Source organism: Coloeus monedula (genome assembly GCF_965178545.1).
Source record: "Coloeus monedula genome assembly, chromosome: 20".
In the NCBI taxonomy this organism is placed as follows: Eukaryota; Metazoa; Chordata; class Aves; order Passeriformes; family Corvidae; genus Coloeus; species Coloeus monedula.
The window spans coordinates 6,287,559-6,313,736 of record NC_138800.1 but is presented as its reverse complement, the minus strand read 5'-3'; the positions used below and the strand labels follow the sequence as shown (position 1 = coordinate 6,313,736).

At 52.6% G+C, this 26,178-nt stretch overlaps 2 protein-coding genes across 2 annotated transcripts; both read left to right on the top strand.

The window, feature by feature from the left end:
• Positions 1 to 1,684: 1,684 nt before the first annotated feature.
• On the top strand, positions 1,685 to 4,816 carry TLCD2 (TLC domain containing 2; the record flags this gene model as incomplete). The annotated part of the gene is made up of 4 exons (XM_082294920.1): positions 1,685 to 1,872; positions 2,251 to 2,333; positions 2,851 to 2,933; positions 4,439 to 4,816. 4 exons carry the CDS (start codon positions 1,685 to 1,687, stop codon positions 4,814 to 4,816), a joined length of 732 nt encoding a protein of 243 aa, XP_082151046.1.
• A 3,205-nt stretch (positions 4,817 to 8,021) lies between these two features.
• Positions 8,022 to 26,158, top strand: PRPF8 (pre-mRNA processing factor 8). The gene is made up of 43 exons (XM_082294715.1): positions 8,022 to 8,094; positions 8,225 to 8,334; positions 8,409 to 8,577; positions 9,105 to 9,269; positions 9,358 to 9,576; positions 10,271 to 10,483; positions 10,610 to 10,735; positions 10,812 to 10,917; positions 11,407 to 11,597; positions 11,777 to 11,896; positions 11,975 to 12,164; positions 12,348 to 12,467; positions 12,753 to 12,887; positions 12,998 to 13,127; positions 13,471 to 13,667; positions 13,775 to 13,981; positions 14,071 to 14,234; positions 14,551 to 14,677; positions 14,805 to 14,997; positions 15,338 to 15,525; positions 15,744 to 15,982; positions 16,460 to 16,606; positions 16,814 to 17,024; positions 17,112 to 17,228; positions 17,314 to 17,561; positions 17,751 to 17,930; positions 18,339 to 18,474; positions 18,869 to 19,038; positions 19,314 to 19,443; positions 19,636 to 19,782; positions 19,959 to 20,119; positions 20,671 to 20,862; positions 21,458 to 21,695; positions 21,925 to 22,053; positions 22,624 to 22,737; positions 22,851 to 23,024; positions 23,260 to 23,453; positions 23,771 to 24,010; positions 24,091 to 24,232; positions 24,429 to 24,569; positions 24,804 to 24,943; positions 25,106 to 25,308; positions 25,875 to 26,158. Exons 2-43 carry the CDS (start codon positions 8,235 to 8,237, stop codon positions 26,027 to 26,029), a joined length of 7,008 nt encoding a protein of 2,335 aa, XP_082150841.1. The 5' UTR covers positions 8,022 to 8,094; positions 8,225 to 8,234; the 3' UTR covers positions 26,030 to 26,158.
• The last annotated feature ends 20 nt before the right edge of the window (positions 26,159 to 26,178 follow it).

Sequence of the window (26,178 nt, the reverse complement as noted above, 5' to 3'; positions counted from 1 at the left end):
TGGGAAACGGGGCTGGGCTTGCAGGCATTCCATGGTCTGGGATTCTCCGTGCAGGCAGGTGAAGGGCAGAGGTGTCACCAGGGAAAGGGGCAGTCAAGATTTTTTGAGGCTAAACCACCACGGATGACTTCTCATTTGGAAACCGGCTCTATGCAGTTTTATACTCAATTAATTGTTAAACGCTTTTTCTCCTCAGTGCCCTGAGCAGCCCAGCATGTCTCCAAGGCACATCTCTCTTTCCTCAGCACATCTTATGCTGAACAAAAATGTCTTTACATTTGGTCTTCTCAGTAACAGATTAGCCTGTGTGATCCTTCGAGTCCTAATACACGAGATTATTTAAAATCTCCTGAGTACTCAGGGCTGCCTACTACTTCAGGCAGTGTCTCCCTGCCACGTAACTGTTATGAAAGTACATTGTCTTGCCTGGCTTTTAAGCAGATTTGTGCAGCATGAACAGATGCTTTTCTACCAATTGGGACTATCACAGAAACACAGAATCGTTTAGGTTGGAAAAGAACCTCACCCATCTCCCAATTCGATTTAATCACTCGGCGCCCCTTCCATCCGTGTGTACTTGATATTTTTGTGTCCATCACCCCAGAGCCAGGACAGCAACTAAGAGCTCAGGCTCCACACGCTTCTGTTTCAGCGAAGAGGAAGTAGAAGATTTCATCCAAAATTAATACCTCAAAGGAGAGGTAGAGTTTGACATTAATCGGTGTGTACACGGTGACTCATCCCGGCGGCAGAAGGGGAAGCGAGGGCTGTGCAGCAGCTTCTGCTGGAGACATCAAAAAGCAACAAGAGAGCGATCAAATTACGGGAAGCTGGAAAAGCAGCATAGTTGTAGGGTAGGACTAAAATTGTGGCTACGGGATCGTGAATTTCCACAACCTCCAGACAGCAGAGCTGGGGTATCCCAGACATCAGGGGAGCTCCTCTCAGGATCAGACATGGGACAGGGGGATGGGGGATAACAGAGCAGAGCATTTTTAGGCAAGGCAATCAGATGTTTTTCCGTGCTCTGTGTGCCCATCAGCCCCGGTGGTGTGGTCTGGGGGGGTCCTGACCCGGGGTGACCGGTGGCTTGGAGAGCTTCTGCCCAAGGAAACAATCACGGTGGCGGGCATCACCTGCCGGGGATGCTTTGAGGTGAAGGAGCACCGGCCGCAGCACCTCATGGGCGAGGCGTTCGGCCACTCGGTGCCACCAAAGTGGGGGAGGAACCTCCGGGGACCGAGGGAAGTGCCACCAGCTCCCGCAGAGCGACGGGACACGCGTTCCCCGCTCCGTGCCACGCTCTCAGCCAGCTCCAGGCTGGCGCCGCTTCTGCCGTGCGATGCCGGGGAAGGCGGACACATCCCCGGGGGCTCAATTCCCGTCCTCCCGCTCTCCGTGTCCCACGCCCCGACGGGAAGCGCTGCCGCTGCGTGTCCGCATCCCTGCGCGGGGGGATGCGGGAACTGCCAGCCCCAGCAGCGGGGCAGCCCCCGGCCCTTCCCCTCGGGGGCGATGCTCGCTGTGCCCCCGCCCGGGCGATGCGCATCGCGGCCGGGGCAGGGCGGGGCGGTGCCCGGGGCGGTGCCGCTGCCCAGGGCGGGCTCCGGGGCTGGGCGAGGCGGACCCCGTCGGGCAGCGAGGCCGGTCCCATGGGAGCCCGGGGAAGGCAGCGGGCCGCTGGATGCCCATGGCTTTCAGCCCGGGGCTGCTGGTGGTGGCCGGTTCCTTCGCCGCTTTCCGCCTGCTGAACCGGGGGCTGGAGCGGCTCGTGCCGCCGCCGCCCTCGGCCCGGCGCAACCGCTGGAAGTGGCGCAACATCTGGACATCGCTGGCGCACAGCGTGCTCAGCGGCGGCGGGGCGCTGGCCGGGTGAGCGGCACCGCGGAGCCCCGGAGAGACACCGGGCTCCCGGGGGACACCGGGAGGGAATGGGGCGTCCAGGGACCCCGACGGGAACCTGCGGCCAAGGGGGCACGAAAGGAAATGGGGGTGTTGGGGACCTTGGGGAGCGTGGGGACTTGCAGACTGGAGGGCACTGGGAGAGGGAGGAAGGTCCGAGGGACAGGGAGGCACCAGGGGATAGGGAGTCTCCAGGGAAAACAGGAGGAGAGGGGTGGCTGTGGGTGGAGCAGGGCGACAAGAGGTCTCTGGGGGGGGGTCGGCAGAACCAGGTGGGTACTGAGGACACTGGGATGGAAATGGGGAAGCAGAGGCACTGCCTGACACTCACAGCCTCTCTCCCCACAGGTTCTACCTCCACCCCGAGCTGTCCAAGGATCTGGTGGGCACACACCCGCCCGGGGCGCACAGCCTGGTCGCCGTGTCTGTAGGTGAGGTGTGGCGAGTGGGCCGTGCCCTGTTCTATCCCCCCGGGGGTCTTCACGCGCTCGTCGGTGCCTGACACCAGCCCCTCGAGCCATGTCGCGATGTCTCAGGCACCTCAAACAATCGCCCTATTCTTGGCAAAGGACAGTGGCTCCTTTCTGTCCCACGGCACCCGCAGCCAGGAGGTACTGGGCACCGGGCTGCCCTCCACCGTCCTCGGGGGGAGCCAGGCCTTGGGGCATCCCAAACGTGCCCACATGGGGTTGGTGGAGTTAGTTGGTGCCTCTTCCTGGGAGTATGTTGTACAGAGTGATTGCGAGAGGGACTCAAAACACACCAATTTCCTTCTTTTGCTGTGTGTGATCCTGTTCTGTGTGTGACTTCCCACCCACACGGATGTGACCATCACTTCCCTGGGGGAGCTGCCCAGCCCAGTCAGGTGCAGAGCCCACTGGGGCAGGGGGGATTCGCTGGCACAGCCCTTCCTGACCCCCTTTTTGTTCATGGACTCCCTGACCCCAGGTTATTTCCTTGAAGACTTTGTGGACATGTTATGCAATCAGAAGCTTCATCAGTCCTGGGAGCTGCTCTTTCATCACTCTGTGGTGAGTGCACCAGCACAGGTACCACCAGCGAGGCTGGGGATAGGGGACACGAGTGGGGCTCCTGCTGTTGTTAGTGTGGGCGTTTCCTTCCTGCCACAAAATATCTCTGATTTTATTTCCTGGGGAGAGCAGCCCGGACAGCAGGGCTGGGAGCTCCTTTTCATCCTGCAGGACTCTGTACTCTTTGAGGATTTGCAGAAAGGCACCCAAAAATGGGGTAGGAAAAAACCATGTGTACATAAAGTATGGGGGGCAGAGAGCTGGGCTGATCCACAACAGTGTCACTGACAGCAGTGACCCCGGTGTCCCCGCTGGCACAGGTGAGCAGCTCACTTCCTATGGCTCTTGCCCTCTTAAGCACCTTCGAGGAAGGGCTGCACACCCCCTCCATCCACCTCCCGCTCCCTAGGGTGCTTTCTTCTCCTTTGGGGCTGGTGTGGCTGGAGCAGCTGTGGTGCAGGACTCCCGCTCCAGTGCCTTCTGCTTGTCTTGCTGTGCCCACTGTGGGTTTCTCTCTGATCACCTCTGATGCCCAGGTGCCAGAGTGTTCGACCCAACCAAAACAATTCTGTGATGCTGAGACTGTGGATGCTGCAGGACACGGGGGTGGCACAGCCTAGAGCTGAGCAGCAGAGATGCTGTGGGGTTCAGGGGAGGCTCAGGGGTGTGCAAGGCCTGGGGAGGGGGACAGGGACAGTGCTGACACTCACCTGGGATGAGTCAGGGGAGGCAGTGGTCAGACCTGCTCTCTCAGTGAGCCCTGGGGCTCTGCTGGCTGCTGCTGGTGAGCCGAAAGTTCATCTCCACAATAGAGCTAATTCAAGCCAAGACAGTGACTTAACGAGCAGGGAGCAGATAATCTCATTACAGAGCCCATACAGAGAACAGCATTAATAGCATAAACCAAAGGACTGAGTGTGCTGAAGCATGGGCAGGCAGAGCCTGTCCCCCTGCCTGGCAGGGAGGGTGCAGGGCAGGAATCCTGTCCCCAGCAGCCCTGTCCTCTGCTGCAGCACCCAGCAGCTCCAGGGTGCTTCAGGCCACGATGGGGGCATCCCTTGGGGCTCTCTGATGCACCAAGGCCACCTAATCCCTGCAGGATGTCTGTTCTGGGGAGAAGCCCTGAGCCAGCAGCAGCCGTAGCCCTGGGCTACAGTCTCCCTTCCTGTCCATTCACTGTGTGTGGAAAAACCTGCTGGGCCACAACGGGCTGCATTCCCCAGGCCACAAACAGCAGGGTTAGGTCAGGCTGCTTTGTCTCAACCTGGGACTTAGAGAGTTGTTTTCCTTCTATTCCTGCTGGAACAAAAAAACCCACTCAGGTTTCATGCAATGGTGGGGAGGTGCCAGAGGCTGCAATGCTGCAGGGATGACCAGTGGTTTGGCACTGCAGATGGTCTTTTCCACCTCTGCTCCATTCTGTGCCCAAGCGTGGAGAGTTCCAGCTTGCAACAGCTGGGAGCAACCAGCCCCTGGGCTCAGCCCCTCTTGTCTCTCCTTCCCAGGTGATTGTCTGCTTTGGTATTGCAGTGCTGCTCCACCAGTACGTCGGCTTTGCCCTTGTGGCTTTGTTGGTGGAGATCAACTCCATCTTCCTCCACCTGCGGCAGATCCTGCTCATGGCCAACCTGGTGCACACCACCTGCTACCGCCTCAACAGCGTCGTCAACCTGGGCACCTACGTGGTGTTCCGCATCGCCACGCTGGCCTGGATGACCCACTGGCTCTTCCTCAATCGCCAGAACGTGCCCCCGGCCACCTACGCTGTGGGCACGGTGGGCATGGCAATCATGACACCCATGAACATCATCCTCTTCTACCGCCTGCTGCGGAGCGACTTCTTCAAATCCAGGCGGGACGTGCAGCGGGAGAAGGAGGAATAGCCCCCTCGCCTGCGAGGGGGAGCAGTGCCAAGCCCATGGAGCAAGTGGAGGGTGAACGTGGCTATTTCAGTACCTTGCAGGGGGGTCTGCACTGACAGAGCATCCAGGCTTTTCTTGTGGCTCAAGATCCTGGGCCCTGCGCAGCAGAGGAGGTGCTCGTGGACCAGGCACTGTGGCTCTGCTCCCCAAACGCCTTTGGATGATGTGGTCGGACAATTGGGAGCTGCTCAGAGAAGCCTCAACAGCTCTCACAGCTCCCTGAGGCACCGCTGAGATGAGAAGGGGACAGAGCAGCACTGTTTCCTCACTGGTCTTCCGGACATCCCAACACCACAGGGTGTTTCCAACCCCTTTGGTGCTGCAGCCCCCAGCGTCCCATCAGCCACAGGACGCTGTGTCCTCCATGGCATCTCCCATGGGAACACCACCAGGCAAGACAGGCTCCAAGGCAACGGTCAGTAAAAACCAAGCTCTGCACTGAGCCCTCTCTGAGGAGACTGTCTCAGGCTGAGACCTGGCTGGGTGGCTGCTGCCCACTGTGGGGTCCAGCTCGGGGGCAGCCCCAACCTCTCCTGACGACTGGAGCTTTTTCATGGTGTTTTGTCCCCAGATAATTTTAAGTGCCCATAAATGAGCGTGGGAGAGCGCAAGTGGCTGGAGGGAGGATGCTGTGTGATGGTCACTTCGCACAGATGTGGGGTTTTCAGGCAGCTTTTAGGATTCAGGCATCTGTTGGGAATGACAAGTTGTGCTGCAGAGCCCAGTGTAACCCTCTCACCTGGCAGCAAAGGCTCTTACTAACACGAGCTTTTAATAAATGGCTGCAAATGAAATGGCTTGAGGGGAAGGGACTGAGAGGGGACAAAAGGACTCAGCATCCCAGCCCACTCTGGGGGTGTGTCACTGCTTTGCACAGTCCTTACCCTGTGTCTCCCTGCCATGGAGTGAAAATACACTGTACACTGGCACACTCTACCTTTCTTACTGTTTTGGGCTTTTTTCCCCACCCCTCTCCTTTCTGTGGAGGAAGATGAAGGTTTTTACATGTGTTTTACTCCACATTTCCTTTTCCCCACCGATTCTCACACACTGGATTGTTTCCCAGCAGCCCAGCACTGTGTATATAACAAGATCATCCCACTTGGGGTTACGTGCACCAGTCTGGAGAAATCCACTGGACCAGTCACGTTTCCTTTGTGTGGCAAATAAGCTTTAACGCAAAATCTCCCATTTGGTTTGAAGAGCTTGGGGACAGGCTGGAACAAGGCACTGCTCAGAGAGGGTGGCACGTGTTTTGAGGAGGGATACACATTCCTGCTGGGCAGGGAAAGATGAGTGATCTGTGGGCAGTTTGGAGGCTGGAAACAATGCGTGGCCAAAGCTGCTTATGTTTCTATTTGTGGAGAGCAGGGAAGCTTCCAGGTGCTGCGGACACCTACTCCAGGTTTGGGTTTGTCACCTCAGGCAGTGTTGAGGTGCCTGTGTGCCCCTCACAGCTCCCAGCTGGAGCAGAACTGTCACCCAGGGCTTTCTCTTTGGTTTGAGCCACATACTCCCAGTTTTCCAGGAGCTGCTCTGCTGATCCCTTAGCACAACCTCTGCATCTGCTAAAAACGCTGCCTCTGCTCTCCAGCCTCTGCCCACACCAGAGATGTTTTTTCTCAAGGCCTGGATTGTGTTCCCACATTCCTGCTGTCACGTGGATATCCTGTACCCCGGGCACGTGGGGTTGGAGAGCCTGTTTTGGGCACCTCTTAATCCGCTGTGATTTTCCCACAGGGCTAAGGTGGGATAAGCAGCAGCTTTGCAGGTCACTGAGGTCAGATGTAGGGATGCCCTGTGCTTGTCCATCCCAAGGAAAAGTGCCACAGCCTTGGCTTGAAGGGTTTTGGGAAGGACTCACCCTTCTATTCCCACCATACAGGGGGTCACAGGGCTAGAAGGAGCATCTCCATCAGGGAATTAATTGCTGGGGAGCAACACCCCAGTCTGCCACCCACTCACCCCACCTTTCACCCTCATCCCACAAGCCAATATCCCTCCAGAACAAACCCCTCTCCTCATGGGAGCCCCTACCCCGGCAAAACCCTAAGACAAGTGGCTGCCCGGCTGCTGAGTGGCCTTGGCAACATATGGAACCCACTTACAGTGAGCTGGACCTCGCGTTTTCACAGATGCTGGGCAAGCACTGAGGCCTGGGGCGGACCTGTGCTCCTGGAGAGAGGCAGGAAGGAGGCAACGAGGTGGGTGGCTATTTGCTGGGGGATTAGGGGCCATAGCGTGGCCGTGGGGGCAGTGCTCGGGGGGGTGGCATCACTGGGGCACAGCATCCCCCTGCCTGCCTGGGGCACGGGGGCTGGCTGAGATGGGCTCAGCCCCGCTGAGGGGACGTACAGGCCCCGTGGGGGATGTCCCCAGGCTGCTCCACAGGGGACATCAGCGGGATGTGTCCGGGATGCGCCCAAGACGCTCCCCTGAGGGCAGCGCCCCACTCCCGGCCACAGGCGCCTGGACCGGCCACAGCCGCCGGGAGGCGAGCGCTGGCCCTTTTCCATGGGAAACCAAACTCAGCCACACAGTTTCTTGACGCCAGCTCGGAGATGGCGTTTGGCACTCCAAGAGCAGCTAGAGTCCCAGTTGCTGGCAGCTTTGGTCCGGGAGAACTCCTGCGCCGTTCGCAATTTTAGGAGGCGGCACTCCACTCCCGGCCACGGGCACCTGGAGGCGAGCGATGGCCCTTTCCCATGGGAAACCAAACTCAGCCACCCAGTTTCTTGACGCCAGCTCGGAGGTTTGGCACTCCAAGGGCAGCCAGAGTCCCAGTTGCTGGCAGCTTTGGTCTGAGGGGAAATCCTGCGGGACCCCGCGCCCCTACCGCCCTCCGTGAGGGCAGCCCGGCCGCACACAGCCCCTCCGCGGGGCGCCCCCTACAGCAGCGCCGAGTGCGCTGCGCCAGGCTCTGTCCAATCAGAGGCGGCGCCGCGCTGTCCCCGCCGCCCCTCTCCGCCAATCGGAAGCCGCGGAGAGCGGGACCGGGGGAAAGCGGGACACCACACCGGAAGTGTGCGCCAGACGCAACTTTTTCCCCTGTTCCGCCCTCAGTCCCGCCCCCGCCCCTTCCGCGTTCTGATAGGCTACACCTGCTGTCTGTGAGACTTCCTGAAAGCTGATTGGGCAGCCGGTGCTGCGCGTCCCGCCTACATCCGGGTCCCCGAGGCGCGGTAGCGGCGGTGCGGGGCCGCCATTGTGGTGGGGGAGCGCGGGGGCCGCGGCTGCCGGTGAGGGCGAACGGAGAGCGGCGGGCCCAGGCTGGGCCCGAGGCGGGCGGGAGTGGCGAGGGAGCGATCGGCGGCGGCCTTGTCGTGGTCCCGTACTTCGCCCTGAAGCCCCTCTGCACCCTCTCCGCAGGTGCGTCGCCATGGCCGCCGTGTTCCCGTACCGCGGCGGCTGCGCCCCGGTGCCCAACCCGCTGGCGCCGCTGCCCGATTACATGTCCGAGGAGAAGCTGCAGGAGAAAGGTGGGTACGTCCCCGGACACCTCAGATCCTCCTCGGGGGACAAGGCCTGACCCGCCGCCTCTGTGTCCCCGCAGCCCGCAAGTGGCAGCAGCTGCAGGCCAAGCGCTATGCGGAGAAGAGGAAATTCGGGTTCGTGGACGCGCAGAAGGAGGACATGCCCCCTGAGCATGTCCGCAAAATCATCCGCGACCACGGCGACATGACCAATAGGAAGTTCCGGCACGACAAGCGCGTCTACCTGGGGTAAGGGATCCCCGGTGTGTGACAGAGGGGGAGGTCTGCGGATCCGCCTCTGCTGCCTTGGTAGTTGTTGAAGTGGATCAGCAAAAGGAGTTGTTGCTTTGAATTTATGAGAAGAAACATTACCCTGCATAACACATTGGTTTAAAAGAAGTTGGAGAGAATATTAAATAGCCAGCATATGTTTTTTGTAAGATTGAAAAGCATCCTGAGTGCTTCTTGGCTGTTCAGGTGCAGAGATCTGTCTAATGCACATCATGGTCTGTTGCACTAACTTACCATTACCCATAAAAATTTCCAAAAACCCACTTAAAACTTCAGTTTTTGTTTGTAACATTTATGAAAGCTAAATCAGTAGAAAACCTTTTGCTAGTACAAAGGTAGAGTGGGGAGTTCACGGATTTGCCTTTTGAACAGGTCAGATGAGCAGCTTGCAGGAGGGAAAACTGGGAGGTAGTTGGGCTTGTGGCAGGTGGATGGCTGTTCTTGAGATCCATTCCAGCGTGGTTTCCCTTGATATGTGGTTGCAGTGCTCTGAAGTACATGCCTCATGCTGTGCTGAAGCTCCTGGAGAACATGCCCATGCCCTGGGAGCAAATCCGAGACGTTCCTGTCCTGTACCACATCACCGGCGCCATCTCCTTTGTCAATGAGATCCCCTGGGTCATCGAGCCTGTCTACATTGCCCAGTGGGGGTAGGTGCCTTCTGCTTCATCCAGGTGGGACAAAGCCTTGTGCATACACCATAAAATCCGTGTTTAATGTTCCCCTGATTTCCTGCAGGTCCATGTGGATTATGATGAGGCGGGAGAAGAGGGACAGGCGTCACTTCAAGAGGATGAGATTCCCCCCGTTTGATGATGAAGAGCCCCCTCTGGATTATGCTGATAACATCCTGGATGTGGAGCCCCTGGAAGCCATTCAGCTGGAGCTGGATCCAGAGGAGGATGCCCCTGTGCTGGACTGGTTCTATGACCACCAGCCTCTGAAGGACAACAGGAAGTATGTGGCTGTGGTAGCACAATTTACTGGGAAAGGGGAGAAAACAAACCATGTATGGATTACCTGTACCGAGCAGTGTGTAACCCTTGTGTGATGTTGGTGGGGAGAGAAAAACCTTCCCTCAAGGGTGGGAAGGAGAACCTGAGTGTTGTAAAGCTGCATCTTTGCCTGCAGATTGCTCAGAGGATCTGTGGCTGGCCCATCCCTGGAGGAGTTCAAGGCCTGGTTGGATGGGGCTCTGAGCAACCTGGGATAGTGGAAGGTGGAAGGGTTGGAACAAGATGAGCTTTAAGGTTCCTTCCAACCCAAACCATTCTGGGATTCTATGATTCAGCATCCAGCAAGGTCTCTCTGTCCTGGAGAGCTGTTAAAACTGATGTTTCTGACCATGCTATAAAGCTGACAGCCTGGATTGTCTAGTTGGAATTTGAAACTGATATTTGCTAAAGGTGCACAGATCTTCTGTGTCACTTTGGACACAGAGGAGGAGAGGAACTGGAGCAGTCAGCATTTTCTGGGCAGGAGGAGTCCAGAAGTGGTCTCTTAACAGTGCTGCAGCCTTTCTTTCAGCCTAGAGGCACCCACGTGTTACCTGTCCTTGATAAATGACGGGTGGCAAAAGGCGTTTGGTTATTTCTGGTCCTTTGCTTGTGCTGTGGCTGTGTCTGGAGTGTCCATGCTCTGTCCTTCCCAGGTATGTCAACGGCTCCACGTACCAGCGCTGGCAGTTCACCCTCCCCATGATGTCCACCCTGTACCGCCTGGCCAACCAGCTGCTCACTGACCTGGTGGATGACAACTACTTCTATCTGTTCGACCTCAAAGCCTTCTTCACTTCCAAGGCACTGAACATGGCCATTCCTGGAGGTCCCAAGTTTGAGCCCCTTGTCAGAGACATCAATCTTCAGTAAGTGTTGGGTTTAGGAGAGAGAGCAGTGGTTATCTAGGAAAGGGCTTATGGTATGTTTTCAGTCACAAGTGTTCATCTCTCTCACCCTGAATGCTTGCATAACAATTTCTTGTCTCATTTAAGGGATGAAGACTGGAATGAATTTAATGACATCAACAAAATTATCATCAGGCAGCCAATCAGGACAGAGTACAAAATTGCTTTCCCGTACCTGTACAACAACCTGCCACACCATGTCCACCTCACCTGGTAAGTGCAGCGGCCTCCAGAGCCAGGAGAGGAGGGAAAGGCTGTCAGAGGCTCTAATGCAAATTTTTTATTGTAGGTACCATACTCCAAATGTTGTTTTCATTAAAACAGAAGATCCTGATCTCCCAGCTTTTTACTTCGATCCTCTGATCAACCCCATTTCACACAGACATTCTGTCAAGGTGAGTCACTGGGTTTACTGTGATAAACCCTATGTGTGGGAGTAGGGGGCTTTAGTACCTTGGTTCTGATAGCAGCACACAAGCATAGATATTTCAGGAGAAGGCACAAGCCCTTTGACAAAAAACCCCACCGTTGTCATTTTAGTCTTTTTCTACTTCTGGAGTTGCACAAAGTCCTTTCCTTTGGCTTCTGTAGGATCAAGCTCAATGTCTGATAAACAGTGTTAGAGTCTTCTGACAGATTGTTTATCTTTCTGGTTGCCCTTGGTGTGTTCATGGAGCTGGTATCTCTCTGAAGTTCCCTCTGTAACACCTAACTCGGGCTTTAGTAGCCACAGTTAGCCTTGTTGAGTGCTTTTTGCTTCTCTCATGCTCAGTACAGCCACACTTCTTCCATGAGAGCAAAGAGAAGGCTTTTTTACTTGCTTAACTCAGAAAACTGAGCTGAAGCAACCAGGAAACACCTTGTGTGGTGCTTCTGTATTTCAGAGCCAGGAACCGCTGCCTGATGACGATGAAGAGTTTGAGTTGCCAGAGTTTGTGGAACCTTTCCTGAAGGATACCCCTCTCTACACTGATAACACAGCCAATGGCATTGCCTTGCTGTGGGCCCCACGACCCTTCAACTTGAGGTCTGGCAGGACCCGGAGAGCTCTTGACATCCCACTGGTGAAGAACTGGTGAGTTCTGTCCTGGGTTCAGGGCTGATCTAGTGATCATGGCATTATCACCTTGTTACAATGAAAATGAAATAAAGACATCATGGTGACTGGTTTCTAGAGATTTTAGGAGAGTTTCTGGAGACTTTCCTCTGAGGAATGTGAGTTAGCTGAGGCATTGGAGTGTGGTTTATCCATAGGTACCGCGAGCACTGCCCGGCAGGACAGCCAGTCAAGGTGAGAGTCTCCTACCAGAAGCTCTTGAAATACTATGTCCTGAATGCCCTCAAACACAGACCTCCCAAGGCCCAGAAGAAGAGGTGAGTGGGGTCTGTTCAGTGGGGGAACTGCTGATCTGTGTAGGGGGTTGAGCTGATTGTGGTCTCTGCTCTCTCCAGGTACCTGTTCCGCTCCTTCAAGGCTACCAAGTTTTTCCAGTCAACCAAGCTGGACTGGGTGGAAGTTGGCCTGCAGGTGTGTCGCCAGGGCTACAACATGCTGAACTTGCTGATCCACAGAAAGAACCTGAATTACCTTCACTTGGATTACAACTTCAACCTGAAGCCCGTGAAGACCCTCACCACTAAGGTATCAGTCCGTGTGCTGTAGTACACAAGAGCAGAGTTTACCTGAAGGTCATTGTGTAGCCACTGCAGAAAGAGAGGCCACAGTGCCTCAGCTGCTCAGTTGCTGTACAGACTCATCAAATTGGAGTTGTTTCATTCTTCTGTGACATTGTTACATAAATTCTGAATATTTTGTCTTATTCAGGAAAGAAAAAAATCCCGTTTTGGGAACGCTTTCCATCTGTGCCGAGAGGTCCTGCGGCTGACTAAGCTGGTGGTGGACAGCCACGTCCAGTACAGACTGGGAAATGTGGATGCATTTCAGGTAGGCTCTTTTCATTTTGTGGTTTGTTTGTTTTTAATGTGAGAGGAAGTTGAGAGGAGAATTGGCATATTTTATATGGAAAATAGCATCTGTGGGATGCACAAAGACTAAATGTTGCAGCATTGTCTGAAATTCTGCTTTTATATTACTTTCTAAGAATTGATCATTGTCTGAGCCAGCATTAGGAGCTTTGTGTGGCCTGATATGCTCTGTACAATAAACCTGGCTGCTGGAGGTGATGTCTGAGGTGTTGATTGTTACCCCTGACTGTGTTCCATGTCTCAGCTGGCAGATGGCCTGCAGTACATATTTGCCCACGTGGGTCAGCTCACAGGGATGTACCGGTACAAATACAAACTGATGAGGCAGATTCGAATGTGCAAGGACCTGAAACATCTCATCTACTACAGGTTTAACACAGTAAGTTCCACCTTTCCATGTGATACTGACCCTGTGTAAACTGAGGAACAAGGGAGGGATTCTGAAGTGTCAGTAAATGACCTGATCTTACCACGTCTCTGTTCTTCCAGGGGCCTGTGGGCAAAGGTCCTGGCTGTGGTTTCTGGGCTCCAGGCTGGAGAGTGTGGCTGTTCTTCATGAGGGGCATCACCCCGCTGCTGGAACGCTGGCTGGGGAATCTGCTGGCCAGGCAGTTTGAAGGTCAGCACCCTGTAAATCCTGCATGTGGGAGGAGTGTGTGGTAAAGATTAATACTGTTTGCTTGCCAGCCACTTTTCTGTTTACACTGGTGGTCTCTATCCATGCTCCATGCCAATCCTAGGAGCTATTGACCAGTTTAGAGCTCTTACAAGTTCTGTGCCCCCAGAATAGATTCTGAGTGGAAGTGGGATTCCCTGCTCCACAGCTACTTAATCATCTACTCCAGAGTCTTGGCAGTGTAATTTCTCCAGACATCCTGCACCTCCATGCACTCCTGAATTAGGAAGAAGGAGAATCACTGCCCAGTGGTGTCAGAATTCCTGAAGGACTTTGCTTTTTCCAGGCCGTCACTCGAAGGGTGTCGCAAAGACTGTCACGAAGCAGCGCGTGGAGTCTCACTTCGACCTGGAGCTCAGGGCAGCTGTGATGCACGACATCCTGGACATGATGCCAGAAGGGATCAAACAGAACAAAGCCAGAACCATCCTGCAGCACCTGAGCGAGGCTTGGCGGTGCTGGAAGGCCAATATTCCCTGGAAGGTAAATCTCTCACTTGGCTTTTGGGTTCAATTTTAACATCTCCCAAGCGGAACTGCTCGCAGGGAGGTTGCCACTCCTGCTTCCCTCAAGTTCCTGTCCCTCCCCAGGTGCCAGGGCTGCCAACTCCTATTGAGAACATGATCCTGAGGTACGTGAAGGCCAAAGCTGACTGGTGGACAAACACAGCTCACTACAACCGGGAGCGGATCCGCCGGGGAGCCACTGTCGACAAAACCGTCTGTAAGAAGAACCTGGGCAGGCTGACCAGACTCTACCTGAAAGCTGAGCAGGAACGGCAGCATAACTACCTAAAGGTACTTTTGTCCTCCCTGAAATTGCCCAAATTAATGCTGTTTTTGTAGGAAAGCTTTCACTGATTAATTCTGGTGGTGTGGTTCTGCAGGATGGGCCTTACATCACAGCAGAAGAGGCCGTTGCTGTGTACACAACCACAGTGCACTGGCTGGAGAGCAGGAGGTTCTCCCCTATTCCCTTCCCCCCACTGTCCTACAAGCACGACACCAAGTTGCTGATCTTAGCCCTGGAGAGGCTGAAGGAAGCTTACAGGTAAGCAGTGGGAAATGAGCTTGATCTTCAGGGGCACTGGGAAAGGTTTCTGTTTTGTTACCTGTTACTCCTGGGACTGAGTATGGTGTAAAATGTATCCTGATGATCTGATAAAGCCTGTTGTTTGTACTGCCAACTTAACTGGGAGTTCTTACTGACTCTGCCACTTGGGCAAAACCACTGCCATGCTTCTAAGTTTGGGGATGTGGATTGTGAAGAATTACAGGTTGAACATCATCATTCATCAGTTTAATGCAGTTAAATGGCCATTAGGCTGTTCCTGTGCAGGTGCTGAGCTGTTCTCCCTTGTTTTCAGTGTGAAGTCACGCCTGAATCAGTCTCAGAGAGAGGAGCTGGGCTTGATTGAGCAGGCTTATGATAATCCCCACGAAGCTCTGTCCAGAATCAAACGACATCTGTTGACTCAAAGAGCCTTCAAGGAGGTGAGTGAAAGCCTGGTGAAAGTCCAGCCATGTTATGCTGCTTTCAGAAGCTGAGTGGCACAAAAACTTGGGTGTTCCCTCTTAACTATCAGCCTCAGTTTTTCCCCCTTTTTTTTTTTTTTTTAAGGTGGGAATCGAGTTCATGGATCTCTACAGCCACTTGGTCCCTGTTTATGATGTTGAGCCCCTGGAAAAGATCACAGATGCTTATCTGGATCAGTACTTGTGGTATGAGGCTGATAAGCGAAGACTCTTCCCTCCTTGGATCAAACCTGCTGACACTGAACCACCCCCACTGCTGGTGTACAAGTGGTGCCAAGGTCAGTGGGCTCTTGGATTCCGTGCAGAAATGATTTTTCCTATGGGGGAACTTGTGTCCTATGAGTCCCCTTGGGAGCTGAATTTTTATCTTCGCAATTTGCAGTCAATAATTGCAATCAGAGATGTATTTTGTAGGTTAATACATACTTATATACTGGAGGAGGACAACTTGCACAGCATTTACAGTTGATTACATAGTTTTCCTCCTGTTTCTGGATAGACTGGAAGATCTAGAGCCTGAAAAATCAAGCATTACAGGACCTGTGTTGAGTTTCTGTACCCAGGGGCTGTTTCTGTGCTCTGATGTGTCAGATAACAGAACATTGTTTGTTCCCTCAGGCATTAATAACCTGCAGGATGTTTGGGAAACGAGTGAAGGGGAGTGCAACGTGATGCTGGAATCTCGGTTTGAGAAGATGTATGAGAAGATTGACCTGACCTTACTCAACAGGCTGCTGCGTCTCATCGTTGATCACAACATTGCTGACTACATGACAGCCAAGAACAACGTGGTGATCAACTACAAGGTGATGGTTGTTGTCAGGAAAGGGGGTTTGTAGTAAAAGGGACTCATGGGGGAGGAGGTTTTGGACCCATGGCAAAGAAGGAACACAAGACTTGCCAGGGAAAAGTAATGGGGGAGTCAAAAAACCCCTTCTGGGTCCTGCTAAAGAACAGCTGCTCAGGTGAAAGGTTTCTGATGTGTTGTGATGTGTTTTCTCACAATTCTCCTTCATCTCCTCAGGACATGAATCACACAAACTCCTACGGGATTATTCGTGGGCTGCAGTTTGCTTCCTTCATTGTCCAGTACTATGGGCTTGTGATGGACCTGCTGGTGCTGGGCCTGCACCGGGCCAGTGAAATGGCTGGGCCTCCCCAGATGCCAAATGACTTCCTCAGCTTCCAGGACATTGCCACGGAGGTGGCCCATCCCATTCGCCTCTTCTGCAGATACATTGACAGGATTCACATCTTCTTCAGGTGAGATTTCTGGGGCCCTGCTTTCCTCAGGTGAACACAAAGGCAAGGGAGAATTAGTGTGCTCCTGCTCCTGGGTTTTGTTCCCTTTGCTACTGAAGATCAGGAATATTTGAATTGACAGACTTCCCTGGATAACTGGATGTCCACATGTCTCCTCTTACTTTCTCAGTTTGCTTTTCTGCAGCTTCACTTTGTCAATAGAAACACAACAATGTCAAGAGCTCAATTGTTTAGGAATTTGGTAAATTAGAACCTGGTAAAATAAGCCTTTCTGTCTTTTCATGGAAAGATAACCCAAACCCTGAGTTGCTCTGTGCTAATGAAATTCCCCCATTCATTGTGAAGATACAAAAATGGGATAGTTACCTTCAAACAGGCTGACAAACAGCTTTTCCTAATTAAATCCTTATCTTTCTGGCTAGACTGGTGTTGATAGGTCAATCATGTAATTCCAAATCCTTTTCTATGCATTTCCAGGTTTACAGCTGACGAGGCAAGAGACCTGATTCAGCGGTACCTGACAGAGCACCCAGACCCCAACAACGAGAACATTGTGGGCTACAACAACAAGAAGTGCTGGCCCCGGGATGCTCGGATGCGTCTCATGAAGCACGACGTGAATCTGTAAGTGCTGCAGCTGGGAAAGAAGAAGAAAAGGAAAAAGGGGGAAATCAGTTGTGATAAAAAGCTGTTGGAGACTGATAGGTGCTCAGGATGTGAGAAGTGAGCGGTCTGTGCTGAAATCCTGAGAAATTAGGGAAGCTCTGAGAACTTACCCAATTGCTACTTGGGCAAATTATTAAGTGTCACTGTGCACATCTTGTTTTCCAGTGGCCGTGCTGTGTTCTGGGATATCAAGAACCGTTTGCCCCGCTCGGTGACCACGGTGCAGTGGGAGAACAGCTTTGTGTCCGTGTACAGCAAGGACAACCCCAACCTGCTGTTCAACATGTGCGGCTTTGAGTGCCGCATCCTGCCCAAGTGCCGCACCAGCTACGAGGAGTTCACCCACAAGGACGGGGTCTGGAACCTGCAGAACGAGGTGGGCTGGGAGAGCAATCCCTGGATGGGATTCCCATGTATTGGAGAGGGGCTCCCAGGAGGGAACTGATGGGCCTGTGCTCTCTAGGTCACCAAGGAGCGCACGGCTCAGTGCTTCCTGCGGGTGGATGACGAGTCTATGCAGAGGTTTCACAACAGAGTGAGGCAGATCCTCATGGCCTCTGGCTCCACAACCTTCACTAAGGTAAGGGGGGAGGAAGATTTCTGACAGAGCTTTCTGCAGATGCTTGGGGAGTGTCTGGGAGCTGATCCTTTCTTTTTCTTTCTAGATTGTCAATAAATGGAATACAGCTCTGATTGGCTTGATGACTTATTTTCGGGAAGCTGTCGTAAATACTCAGGAGCTGCTTGATTTGCTGGTGAAGTGTGAGAATAAAATCCAGACTCGGATCAAGATTGGCCTGAATTCCAAAATGCCCAGCCGTTTTCCTCCTGTGGTGTTCTACACCCCTAAGGAGCTTGGGGGGCTGGGCATGCTCTCCATGGGCCACGTTCTCATCCCTCAGTCTGACCTGAGGTGAGTTGTCCTGCTCTAATTCCTGCTCTAATTGCTGCATGTTCTCTTAGCTGCTCTTTCCCCTAAAAATATTCCAAGAGTGCTAAACCATGCCATGGTACAGAACTGTGTTGCCTTTACAGTAACTCATGGCAGTGATCAGAGAAGTCCCAATTCCTCCTACCTCATTCTTGTGTCTCTTTGCTCCAGGTGGTCCAAGCAGACAGATGTTGGCATCACTCACTTCCGCTCGGGAATGAGTCATGAGGAGGACCAGCTCATCCCAAATCTGTATCGTTACATCCAGCCATGGGAGAGTGAATTCATTGACTCTCAGAGGGTGTGGGCAGAGTATGCCCTGAAGCGACAGGAGGCTATAGCCCAGAACAGGTGTGTGTCCATGTGTGGGAGGACAGGCAGCAGTGGGAAGTTTTATGCTATCTGGGGGTTTTGGAGACCTTGCTGACCCTGTGGTACCTGCAAAGCTGCTCTCTTACCTCTGGAGGAGGTGAGGACTCTGCAGGCAGAAAGTGCCACCCTTAAGGGAAAATGGTATGGCCATCAGGAGAAGCTGATACCAGACCCATTTGCAGTTCTGTGCACTTCCAAGGGCGTTTTCTTTTGCCTGTTTGGTATCATCAGGTTCACAGTGATGACAGCAAACACTTTGCTGGTGTTTGGCATTTTAGAGTGTCCCCTGAGCTCTGTGTCATTTCTGTGATCTCATCAGCTGAACTACTCATTAATGCAGTGCTGTAAATTGAGAGGTAACAAAGTGTGGGGATTTTTTTTCTTCAGGCGTCTGACGCTGGAGGATCTGGAGGACTCATGGGACAGAGGAATTCCTCGTATTAACACCCTTTTCCAGAAGGACCGGCATACTCTGGCTTATGATAAAGGATGGAGAGTCAGGACTGACTTCAAACAGTATCAGGTACTGACTGGTACTTCCACTTTTGAAGCATTTTGATAGATTGCAGTGTATTGGGGAAAATCACAGTTAGTGCAACTGCATATTAAGGAGAGAGAAAAAAAATGGTCTCAAAACAAACATTCCAAAACAATAAGTTTTAATAACACTGGGAAAATCTATTTAAATCCTCTAGTGATAGCTCTGTAGAAGGCCAGTCCCTAAAAGATAAAAACATCACCTGAGATTCCACCCAGTGTGAATTGTGCAGTAGTACTGACAGAACTCGTGTTGTAGATGAGCTGTGTGCCCCGGCACTGAGGGCATGAGGCTTTTCACCTGTTCACTGACATCATCATGATGTTGGTTCCCACAATTAGTGCAGCCAGGTGAATGATCTGCTCGCTGTTGTCTCCAGGTGCTGAAGCAGAACCCGTTCTGGTGGACACACCAGCGCCACGATGGCAAACTCTGGAACCTGAACAATTACCGCACGGACATGATCCAGGCTCTGGGCGGGGTGGAAGGGATCTTGGAGCACACTCTCTTCAAGGGCACCTACTTCCCCACGTGGGAGGGTCTCTTCTGGTAAGAGGAACTTTAATGTGGGCCCTGGGCTCAGGCTGTGCTGATTCTGTTGAGTTTCTGCTGTTGAGTTTTCAGTGCTCACTTGAGAACGTTGTGTAGTTCAGTTGTGAGGGCACCTGGGAGAGAGCTACAGCTGAACTTCTTGCAAATCCACGGAAATTTCTTGGCATGAAGCAACCCTCCTGGCTCCTGGCTGATTCCTGTCTCTGTTACAAGTGACACATGGCAGCAGAGGTGAGGGACATCTCATGCAGTTGATGGTCTGCCCTTTCTAGGGAGAAGGCCAGTGGCTTTGAGGAGTCCATGAAGTGGAAGAAGCTGACAAATGCCCAGAGATCGGGTTTGAACCAAATTCCAAACAGAAGATTCACTCTCTGGTGGTCTCCTACCATTAACAGAGCCAATGTAAGTACTTGGCGTTTGTCCCTCTGGGAGCAGACACCACTTTTCCACTGAGATGAGAGCAGTTAATTGATCCAATTAATTCTCAGAACATCTCTTACAGAGGTACTAAACCTCCTTAACAGGAGATGCTCCATTTTTTAAACTTCCTCAGTCGTGCTGTTGTGTGTTCTCACAGCTGCTTTTCCTTTGCAGGTGTATGTTGGGTTCCAGGTGCAGCTGGATTTGACAGGGATCTTCATGCACGGCAAAATCCCCACGCTGAAGATTTCCCTCATTCAGATTTTCCGAGCTCACTTGTGGCAGAAGATCCACGAGAGCATTGTCATGGATTTGTGTCAGGTGAGCAGTGTTGGCTTGGTTTGTTTCTGTGCCCTTTTGGAGCAGGATCAGTCCCCCTCCAGCAATTTGGCAGAGAAAGGGAGGAAATGGGATTTTCCTGGCTGCCTCAGTGTTGAGGATAGATTCCTTATCTGGATTGCTTGAACACAGCTCATCTTTGACTGCCTTTTCCCCAGGTATTTGATCAAGAGCTGGATGCTCTGGAGATTGAGACAGTGCAGAAAGAGACAATCCATCCCAGGAAGTCCTACAAGATGAATTCCTCGTGTGCAGATATCCTTCTCTTTGCTTCCTACAAGTGGAATGTGTCACGTCCATCATTGCTGGCAGATTCCAAGTGAGTTTCCCTTTGCCCTCTCCTCAATATTCCTGCAGAGCAGAGCTGCTGAGCCTGTCATCCAGAGCCTCTGTGTCTCTTGAGCATCTAGGGTTGGTTTTATCTGGGGACACTGGAGGTTGTGTCCAGCAAAGCACAGGGTTGTTTGGGTGGGTGGTTGCAGCACCTCCCGGCACTGCCTTCTGCAGAACGCCAACGCTGCCTTTGCTCCTGTTCTCTGGGTGAACTTTTCCCTGAGCTCTTGAAGGTTCTTCTGGAAACCCCACAAAGCTGAGCTGGCCCAGGGCCAGAATCTGAAGTGAATTCTCACTGAATCCTCACCAGACAGTCCCTGGGGAGATGATCCTCGTGACTACACAGCAGTGGACTCACTGCTGCTTTGTTTAAACCTTTGAACAGCCTCTGCCTTCACTGCTGTGTGATGAGAACAGTAGAGTCCCTTTCCAGGGTGGAATGTGGATATGAGCTGGCTGCAGTGTCCATGCTTGGTGACAATTACTGCAGGAGAGTTTTGTGCAGGATGAACTTGTTGTGGCTTGCTTTCTCCTCAGGGATGTGATGGACAGCACCACCACCCAGAAGTACTGGATAGACATCCAGCTGCGCTGGGGCGACTACGATTCCCACGACATCGAGCGCTATGCCAGGGCCAAGTTCCTGGACTACACCACAGACAACATGAGCATCTACCCCTCTCCCACTGGGGTGCTCATCGCCATTGATCTGGCCTACAACCTGCACAGGTGAGAGCTGCACCTTCTGTGCTTTAATTTGTAGGTTTGTAACTGGTGGCTTGTGGGTATTGTCTCAGCACATCTCCAGACCGGGTTGTATTCCAGGCAGGAGGATGAGGGGAGAAGGCAGAAGCTGGAGATGTGCAGTGAGTGGGATAAGGCATCTCAGGTTGCCTAGTTTTGCTCAATAGTAGTGGTTCAGTTCCCCCAGTTCATTAATAATTTGTTACTTAGGATATTTCTGTCAGACTGTTCTTGGAGCTGAAGGACAGGCCTTGTTTCAAGGCCCCTACAAGTGGGGGCAGCTATTTCTCACTGGAAACTCGGGGGAAAGTCAGAAGTCAATTCTCCAATGTGTTTGTTAGAGAAGGTACAGCTTTTCTGGGTTTCTGTAGCATGTGTGGGCTGTGGCTTCCCACTGAGGAGGTGTAGAGAAAAACCACAGGTGACCAATTCCCAGGGACATTACAGAAGTCACACTGCAGTACAAAGTTGTATTTTCAGCTGGTCAAAAGGAGCCTGACTGCTGCATGGAAAGACTTGTGTGGCTGTTGCCTCTTCAGATCTAATGGTAACAACTTGGTCTTCTGTTTTCTTTCTTCAGTGCTTATGGGAACTGGTTCCCTGGGAGCAAACCTCTGATCCAGCAGGCCATGGCCAAAATCATGAAAGCAAACCCTGCCCTGTATGTGTTGAGGGAACGAATCCGCAAAGGGCTGCAGCTTTACTCCTCAGAGCCCACAGAGCCCTACCTGTCCTCCCAGAACTATGGGGAGCTCTTCTCCAACCAGATCATCTGGTTTGTGGATGACACCAACGTGTACAGAGTCACCATCCACAAGGTGAGGCCAGAGGGCTGTCTCAGGGGAAGGACTGAAAGGGGTGGAGGTTTCCATGCATGATGGAAAACTGGGAGTCAACCACGGACCCAGATTTTTGCAGTGTGCACAGATCAGCTCTTACATCTCCCACACAGCTCCTGCTCAAAGCACACAGAGTTGGCTGTTGTGTAAAAGTGTGGCTGGGCTCCATTTATCTCCCTGCACTTCTGACTCTCACTTGTTTCCTCAGACTTTTGAAGGGAATTTGACCACAAAACCCATCAACGGAGCCATTTTCATCTTCAATCCCAGAACTGGACAGCTCTTCCTGAAGATCATCCACACATCTGTGTGGGCAGGACAGAAGCGTCTGGGACAGGTAGGGAGGGCCTGGCTGTGCCTTGGGTGTGAGCCAGGGTGGGTCTGACTGCTTGGGACACTCACTTAGCAGAAAACATCACACAGATCTTCATCTTCCTACTCCTTAATGACTTCAGAGCTCCAAAGTCCCGAGTGGTCAGGCAGGCAGGAGCGTGGGACATAAAAGTGGAAGAACACAGGCATTGCTGCTGAAAGGATTTTGAGGCTCTGAGGTGTAAAGGCTCCACATCATCCAGCAGAGCTTGAGGAACAGTGCTGTGCTTCCTGTTACACAAATCACTCTGCACTGTACATCCAGTGCAGCGAGAAAACTCAGGTGGCAAATCCAGGGAGGTGGAGTAGCCAGCTGTTTCTTCTGAGCCACTCAGGAGTAAGTGAGCTCCAGGGATGGGAACTGCCCTCTGTGATCAGTAAGGAGGAAATGCTGGGCCTTGTCACTGATCTGCAGCAAACCATAAATTCCAGTCGTAATTTTAGAATTTGGTTTGCGTCCCTCTGGTTCCTAGAGACATGGAGACACTGCTGGAGAGCAGGGGTATATTTCTCTAACCCTGCTGTCTTTCTGTAGCTGGCCAAGTGGAAGACTGCTGAAGAAGTGGCTGCCTTGATCCGATCCCTTCCCGTGGAGGAGCAGCCAAAGCAGATCATAGTGACACGGAAGGGCATGCTGGACCCACTTGAGGTAAGGATGCAGCTCCACGAGGATGTGTAAAATCTGTGGGTGATAACAGGACAGTTCTGTGTCCTGTGATGTTCTGCACTAGTTGTGAGCTAATCCCTCTTGATAAACTCCAGGTGCACTTGCTGGATTTCCCCAATATTGTGATCAAAGGCTCGGAGTTGCAGCTGCCCTTCCAGGCCTGTCTGAAAGTGGAGAAGTTTGGTGATCTCATCCTGAAGGCCACTGAACCCCAGATGGTTCTCTTCAATCTCTATGATGACTGGCTGAAAACAATCTCTTCTTACACAGTAAGCACAGATATGTCCCCTGCATTTTGCTTTGCTGCTGATAAATGAGGCAGGAACCAAGGCCTCAGATATCTCTGATTTGTTGTTTGGGAGCACTTGGCTCTGAATCTGCCTGGATTTTCCTTTAGATGGATTTCACTGGCAGTTCCCATGTGCCCAAACAGAGGAATGCTGTACTAGGGCCTTGTATATTTAATTTTCTTCTTTCTAACTCCATCTTTTTTTCATCTCCAAGGCATTCTCCCGTCTGATCCTGATTCTCCGGGCGCTACACGTGAATAACGATCGAGCCAAAGTTATCCTGAAGCCAGACAAGACAACCATCACTGAGCCTCACCACATCTGGCCAACCCTGACAGATGAGGAGTGGATCAAGGTGGAGGTGCAGCTGAAGGATCTCATCCTTGCTGACTATGGCAAGAAGAACAAGTAAGCCACTGTGCAGCTGCCATAATCCTGCCAGCCTTTCCTTCCTGCCCTAAGGGCTGTGGCCAAGTGTCAGTGAACTCAGCTTTGTAGGGAATCTGGTTAATTAATAACTTGCTGGTAAGGCAGATAAAAATGTCTGCACCAAGTCTTGCCTGATCTCAGCATCACATGATTTGACCCCTCTCTTGTTTAAAAACTTGTGGGTTTATTTATCATAATGCCCAGAGTGAACATTCTGAGCTTGTGCCTTGGTGAGAAAGCTCCAGAATGTATTTTGAAATGCCTGACTTGGTGGCTGGGTGGATTTTCTCTTCCAGTGTGAATGTTGCATCCCTGACCCAGTCAGAGATCCGAGACATCATCCTGGGCATGGAGATCTCTGCCCCATCTCAGCAGAGGCAGCAGATTGCAGAAATCGAGAAGCAAACCAAGGAGCAGTCACAGCTGACAGCCACACAGACCCGCACGGTGAACAAACACGGGGATGAAATCATCACCTCCACCACCAGCAACTATGAAACCCAGACTTTCTCCTCCAAGACTGAGTGGAGGGTCAGGTAGGAAGGCAGGCAGGGGTGGTGGAAAGGGTTGGAATGCCCAGGGAGGATTTGTGCTGATCATGGTCTCCTCCTCGCAGAGCAATTTCTGCTGCCAATCTCCACCTGCGGACAAACCACATCTATGTCTCATCAGATGACATAAAGGAGACAGGTTACACCTACATTCTTCCCAAAAATGTGTTGAAGAAGTTCATCTGCATCTCAGACCTGCGGGCCCAGGTGAGTGTGCAGGGAGTTTGTTACAGCTGGGCCCCACTCAAACACACCAGGGGGGAGCTCCTGGTGAAGGGCTGGGAACCTGCTGTTGTTTGTCCGCATGAATCCCTCTGATGATCTCCTCAGCGATTAAGGAGTTCCCACTCTCACAGTTACACAGAGATTCCTTCTGGCTTTTTAAGGCAGATGTGTGTTTTAGATTGCAGGTTACCTGTATGGAGTGAGCCCTCCAGACAACCCCCAGGTGAAGGAGATCCGGTGCATTGTGATGGTGCCCCAGTGGGGGACACACCAGACCGTGCACCTCCCAGGGCAGCTGCCACAGCACGAGTATCTCAAGGTGAGTTGAGGTTCAGCTTCCAGGGTGGGTGGAAGGTCAGTAACAAGGACCTGAGGTGGTGGGGCAGCTTCTCTTGGTCTTTGTTGCAGGACTGAAAGAGCTCAGCCTGAAGCCAAATCTAATTGAGATCAAGTGAGGGGGAAGCCTTTGATCTCTCTATCCTTTTTGCCAGGCTTGAAATGGTCTCATTTTAAGTGGTTTTGATTTTTCTCCAAACCACTCTCTTTTTGTCAGGAAATGGAACCTCTGGGATGGATTCACACCCAACCAAACGAGTCCCCTCAGCTCTCACCACAGGATGTCACCACCCATGCCAAGGTCATGGCTGACAACCCCTCCTGGGATGGGGAGAAGACCATCATCATCACCTGCAGGTGAGGGGCAGGGAGGCTTCTGGTGCCCCTCTCAGGGGTGTGTTGCTGCAGTGCTGGGGAACTCTCAAAATAAAATTGGCAGAAAGGGATTGCTGGTTCATTCCTGCTTTCCCTGCTCTGCCCCAGGTGAGTCTGACTTGCCTCATGTCTTCTCCTTTTCAGTTTCACCCCTGGCTCCTGCACGTTGACAGCCTACAAACTGACCCCGAGCGGGTACGAGTGGGGCCGGCAGAACACGGACAAAGGAAACAATCCCAAGGGTTACCTCCCCTCCCACTACGAGAGGGTGCAGATGCTCCTGTCCGACCGCTTCCTTGGCTTCTTCATGGTCCCTGCACAGGGCTCCTGGAACTACAACTTCATGGGTGAGCTGGCCTGGGAAGGGGAGGGGAAAAGGAGGCAGTGTGGGGAGCCTGGGGAGGAGGGAATAGTTCCTTACCCACTCCAAAGCTTCCTCAGAGCAGCTGGCAGGGATATCAGCACTGTGCCCTGAACTTTCCTTAGTACCAGCACTGGGATGTCAGTTCAATGATTTTTTTGGTGGCAAGAGAGCTAAGTGATAGAGAGGAAAAATAGATGCCATGTCTGTCTGGATTGTAGTGCATGGTCTATCGCCACTGAATAATTAATCCCTGTCAAGCAGAAGAGATAATGGAAAATGCAAGAGAGAAGCTGTTCCCAGTAGGGAGGTCCTGGTATCATGAACACCACTTGCAGCTGGAGAAGGGTTCAGGAAATGAGAGTGACAGAACCCTCAACTAGCACAAAAGGACTGTAAATGTCTTCAGGGGGGAGGGAACCCAAAGAGGGATGATTCTGTGGGTTTAGAACTCTCTCTTCTGGCATGGAAACGATCGTAGGCGGGTGGAGAGCTTTGTTAGGCTCCTGAAGGCTGGAGGAGGCAGTAGCGATGACCCTCTCTCTCTTCCAGGTGTCCGCCACGACCCCAACATGAAGTACGAGCTGCAGCTCGCCAACCCCAAGGAGTTTTACCACGAGGTCCATCGCCCCTCTCACTTCCTCAACTTCGCGCTGCTGCAGGAGGGGGAGGTTTACTCCGCCGACCGCGAGGATCTCTACGCCTAATCCCGCCCCTCTTAGTACTGTTGATATTCAACAGCGTGTTCGTGTGCCCCCTCCACTGTACCCCGCTCGCCCCCCTCACCCCGCGCGTTGTTGTTTCCCCACTTTCCGCGTTACTCAATAAATTTTGTACCAACGGGAGCGCTGCCCGT

Coding starts and splice junctions, on each gene's coding strand:
- PRPF8 (XM_082294715.1), top strand. CDS start 8,235: ATGGCCGCCGTGTTCCCGTACCGCGGCGGCTGCGCCCCGGTGCCCAAC. Junction 10,484..10,609: donor GTCAGAGACATCAATCTTCA/GTAAGTGTTGGG, acceptor GTCTCATTTAAG/GGATGAAGACTGGAATGAAT. Junction 22,054..22,623: donor GACAGAAGCGTCTGGGACAG/GTAGGGAGGGCC, acceptor GTCTTTCTGTAG/CTGGCCAAGTGGAAGACTGC.